The sequence below is a fragment of the Pelodiscus sinensis genome, chromosome 15 (assembly GCF_049634645.1).
Source record: "Pelodiscus sinensis isolate JC-2024 chromosome 15, ASM4963464v1, whole genome shotgun sequence".
NCBI classification, from domain to species: domain Eukaryota; kingdom Metazoa; phylum Chordata; order Testudines; family Trionychidae; genus Pelodiscus; species Pelodiscus sinensis.
In genome coordinates this window covers 16,285,413-16,301,310 of record NC_134725.1, presented here as the reverse complement: position 1 = coordinate 16,301,310, position 15,898 = coordinate 16,285,413, and the positions used below count along the sequence as shown (strand labels likewise).

The 15,898-nt window shown below is 44.1% G+C and overlaps 1 protein-coding gene across 2 annotated transcripts in view; it reads right to left on the bottom strand.

Annotated features, from left to right (window-relative positions):
- The window catches only part of PI4KA (phosphatidylinositol 4-kinase alpha), a 106,463-nt gene that overhangs the window by 23,510 nt on the left and 67,055 nt on the right, over positions 1-15,898 (bottom strand). For both annotated transcript variants that reach the window (XM_075898245.1, XM_075898246.1), the window contains exons 27-39: positions 15,498-15,581; positions 15,051-15,140; positions 13,300-13,419; positions 12,090-12,182; positions 11,480-11,636; positions 11,083-11,210; positions 8,582-8,740; positions 8,185-8,336; positions 7,331-7,438; positions 2,490-2,617; positions 2,285-2,404; positions 910-989; positions 567-760 (exon numbers count right to left, since the gene is read on the bottom strand). In XM_075898245.1, the coding sequence (XP_075754360.1) occupies positions 567-760; positions 910-989; positions 2,285-2,404; positions 2,490-2,617; positions 7,331-7,438; positions 8,185-8,336; positions 8,582-8,740; positions 11,083-11,210; positions 11,480-11,636; positions 12,090-12,182; positions 13,300-13,419; positions 15,051-15,140; positions 15,498-15,581 (1,613 nt within the window). The remainder of the gene's footprint in view (positions 1-566; positions 761-909; positions 990-2,284; positions 2,405-2,489; positions 2,618-7,330; positions 7,439-8,184; positions 8,337-8,581; positions 8,741-11,082; positions 11,211-11,479; positions 11,637-12,089; positions 12,183-13,299; positions 13,420-15,050; positions 15,141-15,497; positions 15,582-15,898) is intronic.

The following is a 15,898-nucleotide window of genomic DNA, read 5'->3' as shown; positions in this document are numbered from 1 at the left end:
ATAAGGGACACACACGCTGGCAAATCTAACCTCATTCTGCTAATGTTTCCTTTCATAATACTAGCAGTCTCCATCAGTCAGAAACATCCTGGCTGAGGAACTCTGCAAAAAACTGTCTCCATAATTTTGCTTGTGTTGGAAGAGGCAAAGTTCTTCCTTTTCCTTCAGGGGCTAAGCAAGCTACTCCTGCGATCTTATTTGTTTTAAGGCTCAAACCAATTTATGTCAAGAACACTTTTTTCAAAAAGAGGTTTCTAATACTGTACTGTTTTTAACCCTGTGCTAACTGGCCGCTGAAAGAGCATGGAGTTGATTTCGTTGGAATGGTGTTCAGACATTATATCAGGGTTTTATAGTAAAAGAACTGAACTCTGGTTCCATTAAAGCTTCCTAATTACTCTTGAAACAGGTGAGGAGATTTAGTACTCTGAATCTTTTTGATTAATGGTCTCAGTCAACAATGTAGGAATGCATAAGGGGCAAGGAAGTGGTAAATGTGAATGCTTGCCTGGAGTATTTACAGTGCAGCAGAGGGAATTGGCTCTATGTTTTGAGTTGCATCTCACCTGGTAGGTAGCTGCACAGCAAGATGAGGGGAAATGCTCCAAGCCAGATTCACATTATCCTTCCACTGTTTCTCACTTAAAGTGATGTACTTAGATCGCCAGTTTGCCACGGTGTTCTCTGCAGTTTGATCCAACTCCAGTTCAGGGGAGGAAAGTGGGTTGTACCAAGTGATCAAACGCTCTATCTCATTAGCCTGCAGACAAAACAAAGATAAATTGCTTTGTGCGGGTAACATTGCAGGCTTTCCCCAATGTTAGTCTAGCCTATTTGTGCTACAACTACCACAAAGTGCTGGAAAACCATTTCTCACTCCTGCTCCTGTGAAACAAAAGGATGACCTACCAGCAAAGAGAGCAGCAGTGTCCTCCGTTTCATGTAGTACTTATGTAGCTGGGTACCTCTGTTAGTCTTCTTAGACATCCCTTAAGAATAAGGAGCAAATACATGCAGTTACTTTTCTGCAAATACATTAAATACAACTCTCAAACTGTCCCCTTTCTGGCAGTCTCAGTAGACTGAAGTATGGCATGGAATGCTCCTCAGACAAGTCCAAATACACCGGCAAGGTCCTAGGAAGAAGCTTGCACTTCTGCTGTATGTTGTGAATTTGCTGTATGATTATGCCAAGTAGTTAACTCCATACAGCTATTAATATGGCACCCTCACCAGCATAGCATTCACTTTAATCTATACTACTATAAAAGGAGGTGTCCATCATGCCGTCTGTCAGAGAACATTTGAGAAGACTTGAGCCCAACCCACCTTGAGCCCCGTCCACACCATGGGGAGGAGAGGAGGAGGAACAGCGTGCAGAGTGCGAATGTATCCCATCCCCCACCATGAGGAGGGGAAGAGTCCGCATCTAAGCTTCCCCAGAGTAGTGCGGAGGAAGAGGACACACAGCCCAAGCTTCCCCACACCCAGCAGCATTGGGGAGAGAGGAAGCCACATGCACTCGCTCCCCACACCATGATGAGGAGACGAGCACACCGCCCAGCATCCCTGGAACAGTGGGGAGGGAAGAAACTGAACAGCCAAAATTCCCACCAGCAGCAGCAGCAGGAAGGGAAGAGGCCACACAGCCCGAGCCTCCCCGCCCCCAGGAGCCTCGGGGTGGGAGGAGACCACGTGTATGTCTACTGTCACTGTAGGACGGGTAATGCCTAGTAACTTATAAAAATAATTAGCTGCCACTTGCAACTACATTGAGGCACCTCAACCACTTTGCTGTTGAAGAGCTCTAGTACACTTATGAACAATAAGCAATTTCCTCTCAGGAATTTAAGCTACCACAATAGCCTCTGGTCTTACATTATCTGCATTATACTACTAAATGGTATGGAGGAAAAAATTGCTACTTTCAAAACCTTGTTCTTTGCGCTCAGTCTTTTGCAATCACATAGTCAAGTGTAATATCAGTAAAACCTGAGCTAACTGTTAAAGGCAAATATTGGCCTTAAACAACATTGAATGGAAACATACACAATGATTAGATACAAGAAGTTAGTAGGGATGTCAGTGATTAACTGGCTGGGCCGCTGTACTGTGGGTGGGAGGTACTCTACCCCGGCCAGAGCAGTCCCTCACCTGCAGCAGGCCCCCCAAGTTGGCTAGAACAACCCCAGCCCATTTAAGCTGTTAACCATAACGTTTAATCACTCAGCTGATTACACAGGATTTTATATCCCTAGTAGATAATGAAATTAAAGAAAGAGACCTGATTTTTTGGAGATGGTTGACATGCCACTGGACAATGGGTAAGTATTAATCCATCCCTGTGTGGCCTGCTGCCGAGATCCAACAGTGATATCCAGGTTACTCCGGTTGTCTTGATTATCTAACATAAAACATAATGTTTAGATGCAGAACCAAAGAGTTGAAGAAACAAAAGGGTTTTTTGAGACGGCACATAAGGAACTCACCAGGAGGCACAAGCTGACTGGCTGTTAAATACTTTTTATCAGAGAACATGGCAGTCCAGAACTTGATCAATATGCTGATATCCTCACGTAGCCTCTTCTCCCCTTGCGTGGGGAACTTTGGGGGACAACTTTAAAAAATTACATAAATTATAATGCAAGATATAAAAAAAGGTTTATGTTTTTCTTCAGACCACGGGCAATAAATGAGCACAGACTCAGTCTTGTTGGGTTTTATCCTTACTCCTTGACTCTACTGCATCGGTACAGGATACCTCTGTCCCAGGCTTGAGCGACCAGGTCCTGACTGGGCAGGAGAGGCCATGGCTCGTCCCGCACCATCTCCAGCAGGATGGGATACCAGAACTGCCTGGGCCAGTCCAGGGCTACCAGGATGACCTGGGACCTGAACTGCTTAGTCTTGGCTAGGACTCTGGGAACAATGGGAAACAGGGGGAATGCATACAGCAGGCCCTGAAGCCAATCGATGACCAGGGTGTCCCCTGTGGACCCCATCCCCAGGAACGAGAAATAATGGGGGCACGTCCATGGCGAACAGGTCCACCTGGGGATGACGCCACCTCTGGAAGAGAGGTTAAAGGACAGCATCCTTCAAGCACCATTCGTGGGCTCTGAAAGATCAGTTTAGTGTGTCCGCCAGCGTATTCTTGTGGCCTGGCAGATACGCCGCCTGGAGGTGACTGTTGTGGGCTATGCAGAACTCCCAAAGAAGAATAGCTTCCTGACAAAGAAGAGGAGTGAGGTCCTCCCCCCAGTTTGTTTATATAGAACATGACAGCAATGTTGTCCAGCAGCATCGACTCTGATTTCCCTAAAGATTGGCTAGAAAGACATTGCACGCCCTCCTGACACCCTCAATTCCCTGACGTTGATATGCAAGTACCTCTCGTGAGAGGTCCACAACCCGTGTCCTGTGGTGCGCCATATGCACTCCCCACCCCTAGTCCAAGGCATCGGTTATCAGTCTGACCGAGGGGACCTCGGCCAGGAAGACAACCCCTTTACACACTTCCTCCTCTCGAGACCACCACTGCAAGGAGTCCACCACCTCCTGAGGCAACAACAGGACAGAGTCCCAATGAGCTCTGGCCTGGTTGAAAGATCTCAACAACCAGGCTTGTAGAGGTCTGAGCCTCATCCTGGCGTGGCAAATGACATGTGTGCAGGCCGCCATATGTCCAAGAAGCTTCATGCAGGTCCTTCATGAAGCTACATTGTAAGCAGGGCTGCGTATCAGTCCCCTATCTCTAAGGCTGGAATAATGGAGGCCAGCATCACCATTCTGAACCTTGTTTTCTTTATTACCTTATTGAGGTTTTTGAGGTCCAAGATAGTCCAGAGCCCACCCTTCGACTTAGGGATAATAAAATAATGGGAATAAAACCCCCTGCCCTCAAAGTGAGGCAGAACTCTCTCTACCACTCCTTTTTCGATGAGTGAGAGAACCTCCTGATGGAGGAGGGCCTCGTGAGATGAGTCCCTGAAGAGGGACTAGGAGGGAGGAAGGGAAGGGGGCAGATCCAGAAAAGGGATGGAGTAACCCATCCTTACCAGGCCTAGCACCCATTTGTCAGAAATGATGCGGGCCCAGGCCCAGCAAAAATGGGACAGCCTGTCCCCACAGGGAGGGGTGATAATGGGGGCTGGTAAAGGGTCCTTAGGCTCTCCTTCAAAATGGCTGCTTAGCTTGCTGGGTGGGGGGTGGGCCAGCGCCTCTGTGTAAATCGGTGGTGCCAGTGTCAGTGCAGTGGTAGGCGGTGCCGGAGGACGGCGGGAGTTATGGGACAGGGCTGCAACAGACAGTGCCGCATGGGCCACCACAACCGGCAGGGTCGGGGGTGGTGCTGCTGCCGGCGGTGCCGACCAGGCCACCAACGTGGTCGCCGCTATCGGTGCCACCCTGGCCTACAGTGCCTCAGGTGAAAACTCTCTAGGATGCAGAGGCTACGGAGGCGAAGCAGTTAGCTCGATGAGTTCCTGTGCCGCTTCAAAAGTCTCTGGGGGTGGTTGGGTGGTGTGTAGGGATTGGCCCCGGGCTCTGAGCACGCAGAGGGCCTTCTCTTCTGCTCTGCGTATCAGTGTTGCGATTGCCTCTGGGGGAGTCTGGGCATGGAGACTGAAGATGGTGCCAGCTGCCATGGGGTTTTGCAGCTAGGTGATCTGCCCCTAACCTCCTTCCTCCTCTTCGGTGCCAGCAACTGAGATCAGTGCCTCAGTACCGAGGTCCTCGGTGCTGTGGTACAGGAAAGTCCCGGTTGAGTTTCCTGCACAGACATCGGTGCACTGCGCACCGCAACCTCGCACGATGGTGCAAGTTGGAGAGCTGACTCCACAAGTAATAGTTTTAAGTGGGAATCTCGCTCTCGCTCAGTGTGAGGTTTAAAACTCCTCCAGGAGTCAGTAAGATGAGACTCTCCCAGACACTTTAGACAAGAGTCATGGGGGTCTCCTCTTGGCATTGGCTTAGCACAGGATGCACAGGGTTTAAAGCCGTGCGGGCCTGGCATCCCCTTCCCCTGGGGGAGGAATAACGAACTGCAAACTAGATAACTACTTACAAACTATGACTGGAACACAAAGAAAAACTGCCAATGGGCAAAAAATTAACTCCCGCTGGGATCTGTCACAAGAACAGAGAAGCTCAAATAATCGTCATTGGCGGTAAGAAGGAACTGAGGTGGGGGAGGGCTGGCAGGGGTACTTATGCTCCGCTATAGCGGCGCCACTCCAGGGGGTGACCTGCTGGCCCGACTGGTACTGCTGGAGGAAAAAATGCTCTGGAAACCATGCACGCGGCGCATGCACACCTCATTCGAATGCACATGAGCAATCTCTCAAAGAAGAAAGGTCTGAAATCCTCAAAACCAAAAAGACCCAGAAAAATTAGGATTTTCCCCAGTAACAAGGCACAAAGCACATCAAACCATGAATTCTTTTTTGATTTCGTAAATATAGACACAATGAATAGTGCAGAAACAGAAGTGACATGGAAAGTGGGGGAAGGTTTTCGTATTAATAAACAAACAGAAAAGTCAAGTATCAGAAGAAAAACTGCTCCTATTGTGAAGTACTCCTGGAGGTTTCTAAAAAAAAACTTGGGGACTGCACTCCCTGCTCGCTACACTCACCAACCCCCCTCTCACTGGCTGCTTTCATGGCCAGAGAACATGTTAATCTTGCACTGAGCCCAGTTGCGCTCTCCACAGCCCCAAGTCATTTGCACCCTTCTCTACTCCCGCCCACCACACCCTTGGACATGCCCCCAGATCCGAATGCTCTCCGCCATCCCGCCCACTTGTGCCCTTCTGTTGCCAGCTAGTCCCTCCCACCCACATCCTTCCTGCTTCTGCTCCAACCACCAATAAAATAAGTCCATGACCAAAAGCCCACCCCCCTTCCATCCATAGACCTACCTCTGTCCTCCATTCCTATTCCCCCATTATCCTGCCTCCATTCCTACACCCACCATCCTCCCTACTGCCTCCGCTTCCCCACCCTGGCCATACCCCTCCTTTCACCCCTACCCTCACCTCTTCTTACACCCACCCATCTCCCTAAACCCTCACCATCCCACACTGCCTATCCCTACTTCCACCTCCTTCCTCCATATTCCTACACCCCATCCTTTCCTAACCCCTCCCATTCTACACCCCCACACTGCCCATTCCCCTCACAGCCAGACCCACCCCTTGCACTCTTCCCACTCCTGCCCTACCCACTTTACAAAGAAGGGCAGTGGCTCCCAGCTGGGCTGGCTCTGAATACCTAGCACTCACTAAGCCTCTGGGGGAATTCATATGAAGTATAGCCACATGGCTGTGTTTCTGCAGTGTCTTGAGGAGCAAAGCTCCCAGCCAGGCTGGCCCAGAATACCCTGCACTCACTAGGGACCCTGGGGGAACTCACGTGAAATACAGCCACATGGCAAAGTCTGCAGCGTCTTAGGGACCATCTCCCCCAGCCACTTACCAGCAGCTAGAAAGCAGAAAGCTGGCCCTTGCGGGCTCCCGGGGTTTGCTGCTGGGCTGACGCGGCATGGAGCTGCATGCGGGTCCTGCATGGCTCTCATAATCCGCCCTGTGGACGGGCTGAGTGCTGGCCACTGCAAGCTGCTGGAGTCTGGCTGCAGGGTTTGGTGGTTGAGGCGGCATGGAGCTGGCAGCACTGTGCTGGGAACTGGCTGGTCTACTGCAGGCCCGGCTCAGCTATTGAAATCTGCCCTGTGGAGGGGCTGCATGCTGGCCCCTGCAGGCTGCCAGTCCCTGCGGGTTGCTGGGGTTTGATGGCTCAGGCAGTGTGGAGTTGGCAGTGCTGCACGTGGGATCAGGAGAGGTCAGCATAATTTACCTCCAGGTTTAGCTACTTACAGTCATCTTGGTCACAAGTCGTTTGCCTTGGCGTTCACCCTGAGCTCATGAGGTTAGCAGCAGGGAGAAGGAAGGAAGGAGGCCGGATGGCTGAGGGAGGAAGGGCTGCGGGACGCAGAGTGACATGATGATGTCACTCTGTCGTCCTGCAGGAAAAACTTTCATATAGGATATAGATATAGACAGGGCTTGACAAACCTCGGCTAAAGCTATTCACCAGCCCCACACTGCGCATGTGCCACATTGGCACTGTGCATGCGCAAAGTGCCAATGAATGGAGTGCATGGAGCGACCGGCTGAAATCTACTCGTCATGGGAGAGTAGATTCAGTGGTTTGTCGAGACAGAGAGAGAAAGAGAGAGAGAGAGAGAGAGAGAGAGAGAGAGAGAGACAGACAGACAGACAGACAGACAGAAATCACATATTTATTGGGAAACTCGTGAAAAGAAACAGTACCTGAAATAATCAAAGGCAGTAGAATAAATCTTCTCCCTCAAGACATTGCGAATGGTTGCATTTGGAACAACATCAGCATGCAGCAGAGACAGCCCAAGTGTCAGCAACCTAAAGTTCAATATACGCATAGCATGAGAAAACAACTCTTGCCATTCTCATGTTCGTTTGCAGGCTAAATTGCTAACTCCAAAACATATTAATTGTCATGGCACTGTCAAAACATGCATGGATTTCTTTAAGCAAAAGATGGACTATGTCAAGACAAAGTAAAACAAAACTAGACATTATGGGCTGAACAGAAACCTGGCGCATGCAGGGGCAACTCAGTTCTCTTCAGATTAGTAATCCAGAAAATGGATACAATGGATAAAAGTTTAGAATAACTTCTAAGAAGTTAAGTCCCACTGACTTTTAATGGACTTAGTGTCCTACATCCTCGAATCACTTTTGAAAATGGGACTTAGTAAGTCATGCTTGGCACTTCTGAAAGTTTTATCCCTTGAGACAAAGAATGAGTGCTATATTCAGCATTTAGCTGTACTTTTTCCTATCCCATATTATTTCAAAGGGTATGTCTACACTTGCAGCCTATTTTGGAACTACCTGTTAAACCTCATTGCAGGAGGAATAACAACAGGTAGTTCGAAATAGGGCTTTATTTTGAACGCCCATTTCACTGCAGCATGTAGACGCAGGTAATTATTCCGGGCTTGTAAATTTCAAAAAATGGCACCCAGCTGGGAAGATACAAATCAAGTGCGGGATATTTGCAATTCCGAATGCCTACATTTGCAGCCCTATTCTGAAATAGGCCGCAAGTGTAGACATACCCTAAGAGAATAAATATTACTTACTTGAAACGGGGTCCAAGAGCTGCCACATGTCGGTTCAAACTGCCCTTTGCCCCTCCAATATTCAGAGACAGGGATCGTTGTAGCAAACTGGAGAAGATCTCGACCTGATCAGAACTGCAATACTTAGCTATTTCAAATCTTTGCACCAGAAACTGAGGAAATAAAAAAAAGGGAAAAATAGCTCAACAAAGTTAGAATTCACCTTGCATTTCTCCCATTCTTACGTACCTCTGTAAAAACATGAAAATGTCATCCTATAGTGCCACAACCATGAACAATGCTACTGGTCCAAACATAGTAGTCCAAAGGCACAGAAAAGCTCAGTCATGGTGCCTGTTGTCCGCATCCTCCCATACATCATTATTGTTAGTAAAACACTGGAGAAGGGGATACTTGCATCTATCCAGATGTAATGAGGTGTGACTTCCGGAGGGCAAGGCCTGGGCTGACTCTCTTCTGAAGCAGCTAATGGATCTGCTTCTTTCTGCTCAGCAGAAAATAGGCCAAACTTCTGCTCCACTGTCATTTGCCAGGCTCCAGCCATTTCTCGCATGAACTGTGAAAATAAAGATTAGGGTTTGTTGTTCCAAGTGCACTTGTTTGTAGGACCTAACATCTTTTTTTGTATTAACATGGAGCAAATTAGATCTGAAAAATCCATAACCCATTAAACTTTGGAACTCATTGGAAAGGTATGGGTCTAATCATAATTGTGACAACCTATTTCTCCATTGCAGCATAGCTCCCTATACACACTGGGAACTCTCTAAACAAAAGTGCTGGTTTCTTTCTCGCTACTGAATCACAAGGGAAGAGGAAAAGCTATAATAATTGAGGTATGACTATCAAGCAACAATGGAAAGTTCAAGAGTCTAAAAGAAAGATTTACTAAATCAGTTTCAAATCACACGTCTAGTTGAATCACTACTTGTGTTTAGACTAAGCCTAAGTAGAATTACACTATCCATAAGGTTCTGAGCTACCAGAGAGGGGCCCTGGAGTACCAAATTTCCCAGTCCCCACAAGTGAAGGGAGGACTCCGCAGCTCCCAGCCTCCAAGGTGGCAATGGGAAACCCTGGAGCTACAGTGATCGTGAATGCTGGACACCTGCCCCCAACACCCCATTTTAATTACAATTATTTTTCCTAAAAGTCATGGAGAGGTCATGGGGTTCTGTGAATTTCTGTTAATTGTCTATGACCTGCCCATGATTTTTACTAAAAATAATCATGACAAAAATCTAAACGTTAACTATCCTCAATTGGTGGTACTCTTGGGTCTTGCCACTGCAGCAGTTACCACACTATTATTGCTAGTTTTAGTCACACTTCAGGAAATGCAGTTGTTTAACCAGTTATAGGAAAATACGAGTTTTTAAAACATTATCTGATCATTCAGAATATTAATACCAGAAACAAAATGGCACTGGCTAGCCAAGTTCCTTTCACTCTTCAAAAGAGGTGTGGTGAAGCAAGACACAGGAAAATTCAGACCTGGTCTATCTGAAATTATACCAGTGTTAAAGTCAGCACAAAAAGGCTGTACAGATACACTTATTTCAGTTTAAACCAGGTTTATTTAAGCTAAACTGAAATCAAATATTTTGAAATCAAAATATGGAGTGTGCACACAGGTGTTTGCATCAGTTTAATTAACCTGGTTTAAAAGACTAATTTCGTCAAACTGGTGCATCTTCTATGTGTAGACAAGACATGAGGCTGAAGGTATATATTTAGAATTCATAGTTAATGCTACAGAAGGAGAAGTTGCCTGTATGTCTGGCTTAATCATCCATGTACTTTGAAAGTGAAAATGCTTCTCAACTGAACTGGCTAAAAGAACAGCAGGCAATGTTTAAATAGATCCACCTCCAAGAGTACGTCGAGGTCAGTGATTCCCAATCTTTTTTATACTGTAGACTGGAAAACCCATTCACAAACTTTTGGCAGGCTGGTAACGTTTTATTTGCATATTTGCATATTCATCATGGTAATTAATTTTAAAAGGTCACGTGTTATTTTCCATTACATCTGTGTCCACACAAACAGATTAGAGTATGCAGATATCTACAACACTAAAACAAATTCTGTTAAAATAATCCTTTCCCTTCCTTAGCTTAAGCCATTAACACCTATGTAAACTTTGTTTGAAATGTCATGAGTTAGGCCTTTTGTTCCAGTATTCAAAAGCAGCCTGAAAGCTTTTAACTATCCTGAAATGTTGGCACCACCCCATACAGCCTGCCCCAGCTCAGGAGAGAGGCTTGTAAACCAACCAGGGCTGTTGTGCTGAGACAGATAGACAGTCTTGGCTCTTGCTGCCTGCAGTCCAGATGGGAACAAATTAAGACACCCCAAACAAACTCAGCTGCTGTAATTATATCGCCGTAATCAAACCTCTCCTCTCGCACACTCCAAACACCCCTCTCCTTCCAGCCACATACTTAGTCCCTTCATTCTTCCTTATGTCCCCATCCCTACCAGCATGCTCATTGTCTGGAGCAGGGAGTATCTGCTGCTGAAGGAGTGCCCCTCCCCAGCCAGGAAGCTCTCTGCGCGGAAGCCCTAAATCTCTAGGCAGGGCTCAAATAGCAGCTGCCACGCAGTTAACAGGGAACTTAAATTCCTGCCAAACCAGTCATCAAGGCTAGGGCATGCTGGACCGACAACCAGTGGTTCATGGCCCAGCAACGGTCCAGTGGTTGGGAACCACTGTGCTCTAGAAAGTGAGATTATTCACCTGCTAACATCAATTCATTAGTACAATGAGAAATCTTGACTCAACAAATTAACAATTGTATTTAATGTGCCTATTTTGCACTCATTTAGAATAATTCAGATTTCATTCCTCTCTTTTTTCTTGAGGAAAAATCTAAATCATTGAATGAAACTCCCTACCGGTACTTCTGTTCCATTCTTAGCAGCAAGTAGCCACTCCCAGCAAGCAATTGCTGTTTCCATGCCATGTTCAGTAAACATTCGCAGAGGGCCCCAGCACAAGTGATGCAGGAGTTGAGGGTCGCAGTCTGAAAACAAAAATTCATACAGATTTGACAGAGAAAATAAGAAACAGTTTTCAAGTAAGCAGGAAATGGGTCTGCACAATTTGTGACAATCAACTCTGAATAACTTCTAGCTGTGACTTCAACGGGTTTTTCGTGAAATAAACTGGCTGGAAAGAATTCTGTTCTGCTTCAGTATATACTGAGTTTGTGTATATTGCATATATGATTGTAAGTTAGTGCTAAGGGCAACACCACTCAAAAGTATGACAAAGTTTCATTTGTTTTATTACCTTTGCTACTTATCAGCATTGCAGTCAACTTAAACATAGCCTGGGTATAGAGCTCAGGCTGGCCTGGTTCTAGTGCATCATTTAGCTGCTTGATCATCAGTTTATTCAGATCAGATACACGACCTGTAGCATTTGAGAACTGAATCATTCCAGCCACCTGTAAAACATATTTATCTGGTCAGTGATGAGGAGAAAAATCTCTAAGTGGCTGACATATACTGTTTGGTACATGCTGGAGTCTACAGGAAGAAGACTTCTAGGAATCAGTATTGACAACTTAAGATGGATATTCAATGCAGGACACATGATAATTTCCTGATACTACAACTAAAGTTACTGAGTAAATGCAAAGAGGAAAGACGGCTTTATTTGCAACTGAAATACCAAGATATTTTGCAAGACCAGAAGTTAAATGATCTCAATGAACTAGGACTATTATGCCCTAGAGCAGATAACATTTGTAACATCCCTTGTGTAGGTGTATAGGTTGAGGCCTCTTTGCTATTATCACTGCATTCTACCTAACCCTCCATTTGAAAGCAAATACAAGTCAGAAAAGCAGCATAACCATATGTAGAACTCCATAAGTACAAGAAAATTCTATAGTTACCTCTCCTGCATAGCGATTGCGTAAGTTAAGAGAAGCCATAAAGTTGGAGTAATCTTTCTTCACACAGGCTGGTCTTTCAGTTAGCTGTGTTGCCTATAAACAACGGTTATAACTGTTATCAGCTATTAACAGATGAAAATTGTATTATCTGTATACAGTATTTGGACTTTTGAACAAACCATCCATTCAGGATCAAAAACTGAGAGAGCCAGTAACTTGAATATTACCTTGGCTAGCAGAATAGTTTCTAAGAGCACATAGGTTAATCTCCCTAATACTACTCCATACTGGTGTTAATGAGCAAACAGAGAAATCAGCTGTGGCAAAGTTTCTTCACTAACACAGTCATATAAGGCTTTCCTAGATCAGGAGTTTGGGTATAGGGAAGAGCAGCCCCCATGGAGCTGTGACTACTCTTCTGATGGAGGAGGAGGAAACAAAGGGCAAGGACAATTCAGAACCATGGTTCACTCCTTCCCATGTGCCAGCTTGCAGAACTGTCCAGGTGCAAAGGGGGGGAGCATTCTGCTTCTGACAATAGACTGTCATTTACCCCCTATGCCTTTGCATAATATAAGGGCTCCTGAAAAAGTGTAATTCCAAACCACTGCTTTGTTTAGGATTACCTAAGAGTGCACACCTATTCCCCACGCTCAGGACAAATCTTGATATAGCCAAAAATACAAAACTATTTGCACTCCAATTTCAAAACAAATAAGCAAAAATACAATTATTTTTCTATATTCCCCTTCTTAAAAGGGGGGAAATTCCCACTGATGACAAATCAGTATGGACAAGCTAGATGCATTCAGTTTTAAATTTCTGTTTTAAAATCACCATCCTGATACTGAGTCTCAACAGAAAATCTACATGGCTCAGCAAGAACACTGTTATCCTATAGAAACCATTACTATTTTGCTTTTTCAGACTCTACAAAAAAAATTGTTATATGAAGGGAAATACCCTATCATTTAAAAATGACATCTGTTATATGAAATCCTTGTTAAAAGTAGAAGATTTTAATAGTGTTTGTGTTTAAAAGCACAAGATTCACAGTAGTATCTCTTACCTTCCAATCATTCAAAGGCAGAAGAACATGGCTAAAAGACTCACATTTCAAAATCAAAGAACTTTCCTGAGCGGATATCTGGGATGTTATTTATGATGACTTACAGCACGTAGGATTATTTTGTTGATGCCTAATACTCACCCCGAGGGTGGTGTTTTGTCTGTTGTAGCCTGCAAAGTGGAGAATGCTTTCTGTAGCCATAGCCAGCCCAGTGTGCTGAGACAAGCCTGACACCCAGTTCTGATGTTTGTTTAGGTACTCCTAAAAGACAAGGAATTAGTTTATTTTGAGGAAGACTGTAGTTTTCAAGAGCAGTTCACTCATTTTAAGTACTACACAACAAGAATTACCAAAAGATTCAGTATGCACATGAGACAATCTATTTAGTTAGGTTTAGATCTTGTTTTCCTATTCAAACATTGTTTCTTCAGCACTAAGCAAGCAGCACTTTCGTTCTCATCCTAGAAACCTAAAATAAAAAAGGCTTTCTCTTTTTTGTACAGAGAATAAAGCAACACTAATAGGGATATAAAGTCTAAAGCAAAAACCATGGTTTTGAGAACCAAGCCAAATGTTCTGCACAATATTAAGCTGAAGTGAGATAGAAACACTAATTAGGATACGTCTACACTACAAGCCTCTTTCGAAAGAGAGCATCTAGACTACAGCCAGTACTTTCAAAAAAGCAAGCTGCTTTTTCGAAAGAGAGCACCCAGGCAGTCTGGATGCTCTCTTTCAAAAAAGCACAGTTTGCATTACATTGCTCTTTCGAAAAAAGCGCTCTTCTGAAAAAAGGCGTCTTTCCTCATAAAACAAGGTTTTCCGCAGTCGAAAAAAAACTGCTGCGTTCTTTTGATTTACTTTCAAAAGAACATGGCAGCAGTCTAGACGCAGGGAAAGTTTTTTTGAAAAAAGGCCACTTTTCAAAAAAAAACAAACCTGTAGTCTAGACACATCCTAACTGTATTGCTCTGCTAAAAACAAAGATTGATAAATGTGTGTCCACTCTTCTTCTAAACAGAAAATACAAATGTTACAGAGGGATCGGAATTGTTCTAGAGCATTCTTGAACTTCTCCAGAAACTGCCACATCAGTGCTGACAGAGGATGAGATGTAACAGACAATAGGCTATTCTAGAAACTGTAACCTGCCCTAAAAATTGTCCTCACAAGATTAACAAACAAGTTATTTTGCTCCCATGCTACCACATTTTTTTTTATTTTATTAAATATACTAAAGCACATTTAATGGTATCCCACAAATGATAAATAATAAGCTGCAACTGAGTGACTAACAAAGTATATTTTGCAACACATTCTCTGATTTGTGTTTGTGGGCTCAGCAAAAGGAATTAGCAGCAAGATTAAGTCCTTACTTGCTCAGAAAGCTACTGAAGTTTGTTACAATGATCTTATAATTTAGCAAGGTACTACTATATTTGAAAAAGAACTATAAATCTGAGGAAACCTCTCTCTAATAGCAAAGATCTTGCATTATCACCTGCCAAGAATTCAAACATGCATGAATTTTTATGCACATCAGTCAAAACTTATCACTCTCATAATATTGTATCAGAGAACAATTAAACCTCCAAAACATTCTGCATGCTTAACATACGATCGAAGCTGAACAGAAGGGTGGATGTACTGAACATTAATTCGAAATTCTTAGCCAAGATAGAGTTTGAAAACTACTTCAAAAACAAAACTGATATTGATTTTAGTGATGCTTCCATTATGGGGGTGATGAAACGAGGAAATCAGATTAGCCAAAAGGTTACCAAATAAGTATAAATGCATTTAACAACTGATGTACTATTATTTCGACGTATTTGAACTCTGTATATTTCTGAGGATCATAAAATATTTCTTCACAAATTCAAGTTAGTTACCTGAAGATGGGACTTTGTGACAGAAGGAGCCCATTTCATTGCTTCTTGAAGAATCATCCCGCAACGTGCAGCAAAGTCCTTCACTATACTCTAGGAAAAGTGCATTGGTATGCCAGTCAGCCAGCCAATAATTCACAGACATCATCGTGCTTGTTAGCATTGTAAGCAACATTAAGGGCACTGGCAGCAGGAGACAGTTCAAGAGACTTTTAGTGACATTAGAGTATTGCAGCTATAACCAAAGTGTGTTTTGTCAATCAGAGAACTGTTACGCTTTGGTAAGACAATTCTGAAATAGAGATATTCAAATGAACTTCAAGTGTTGGGTAGCTAATCACAGCAAGGAGCCTTACTGAAGAAGGAACCTTCAAACAAGACTTCAGAGTAGCTGATTCAGACTAGTCAATTGAATTACTTTTTGCCACCTCATCAAGAGACATCACCTACCTCTCTGGATTCATAAGTATCAGGGACAGTGATTCTATGTGGAGTGTCTGGAATGTCATAATACGGTTGGTCCTTGTGAATGTCCTAAAATAAAGTATGTACAGTCTCAATAAGAGGCAGTTCGCCCATCTCTTATTGACTTGTTCACTTCAGGCAACATTTTTGCTTTGCTAATGATACCATCCATCCCACAAAGGAGATAAAACAGTAACTTATGAGACTCTTGTATTTTGGACTTGTTTTCAACATGACCATAATCATAAACTCTCACACAGTTTAAAGAGAAACTTTAGAAAATAAATTAGTACTTCTATGTTACTATCTTCAAAACACTTTACATACAACAGTCCATTAATACTAAATTACAATAATTTAAAAAACTGCACACCTCTCACATTACA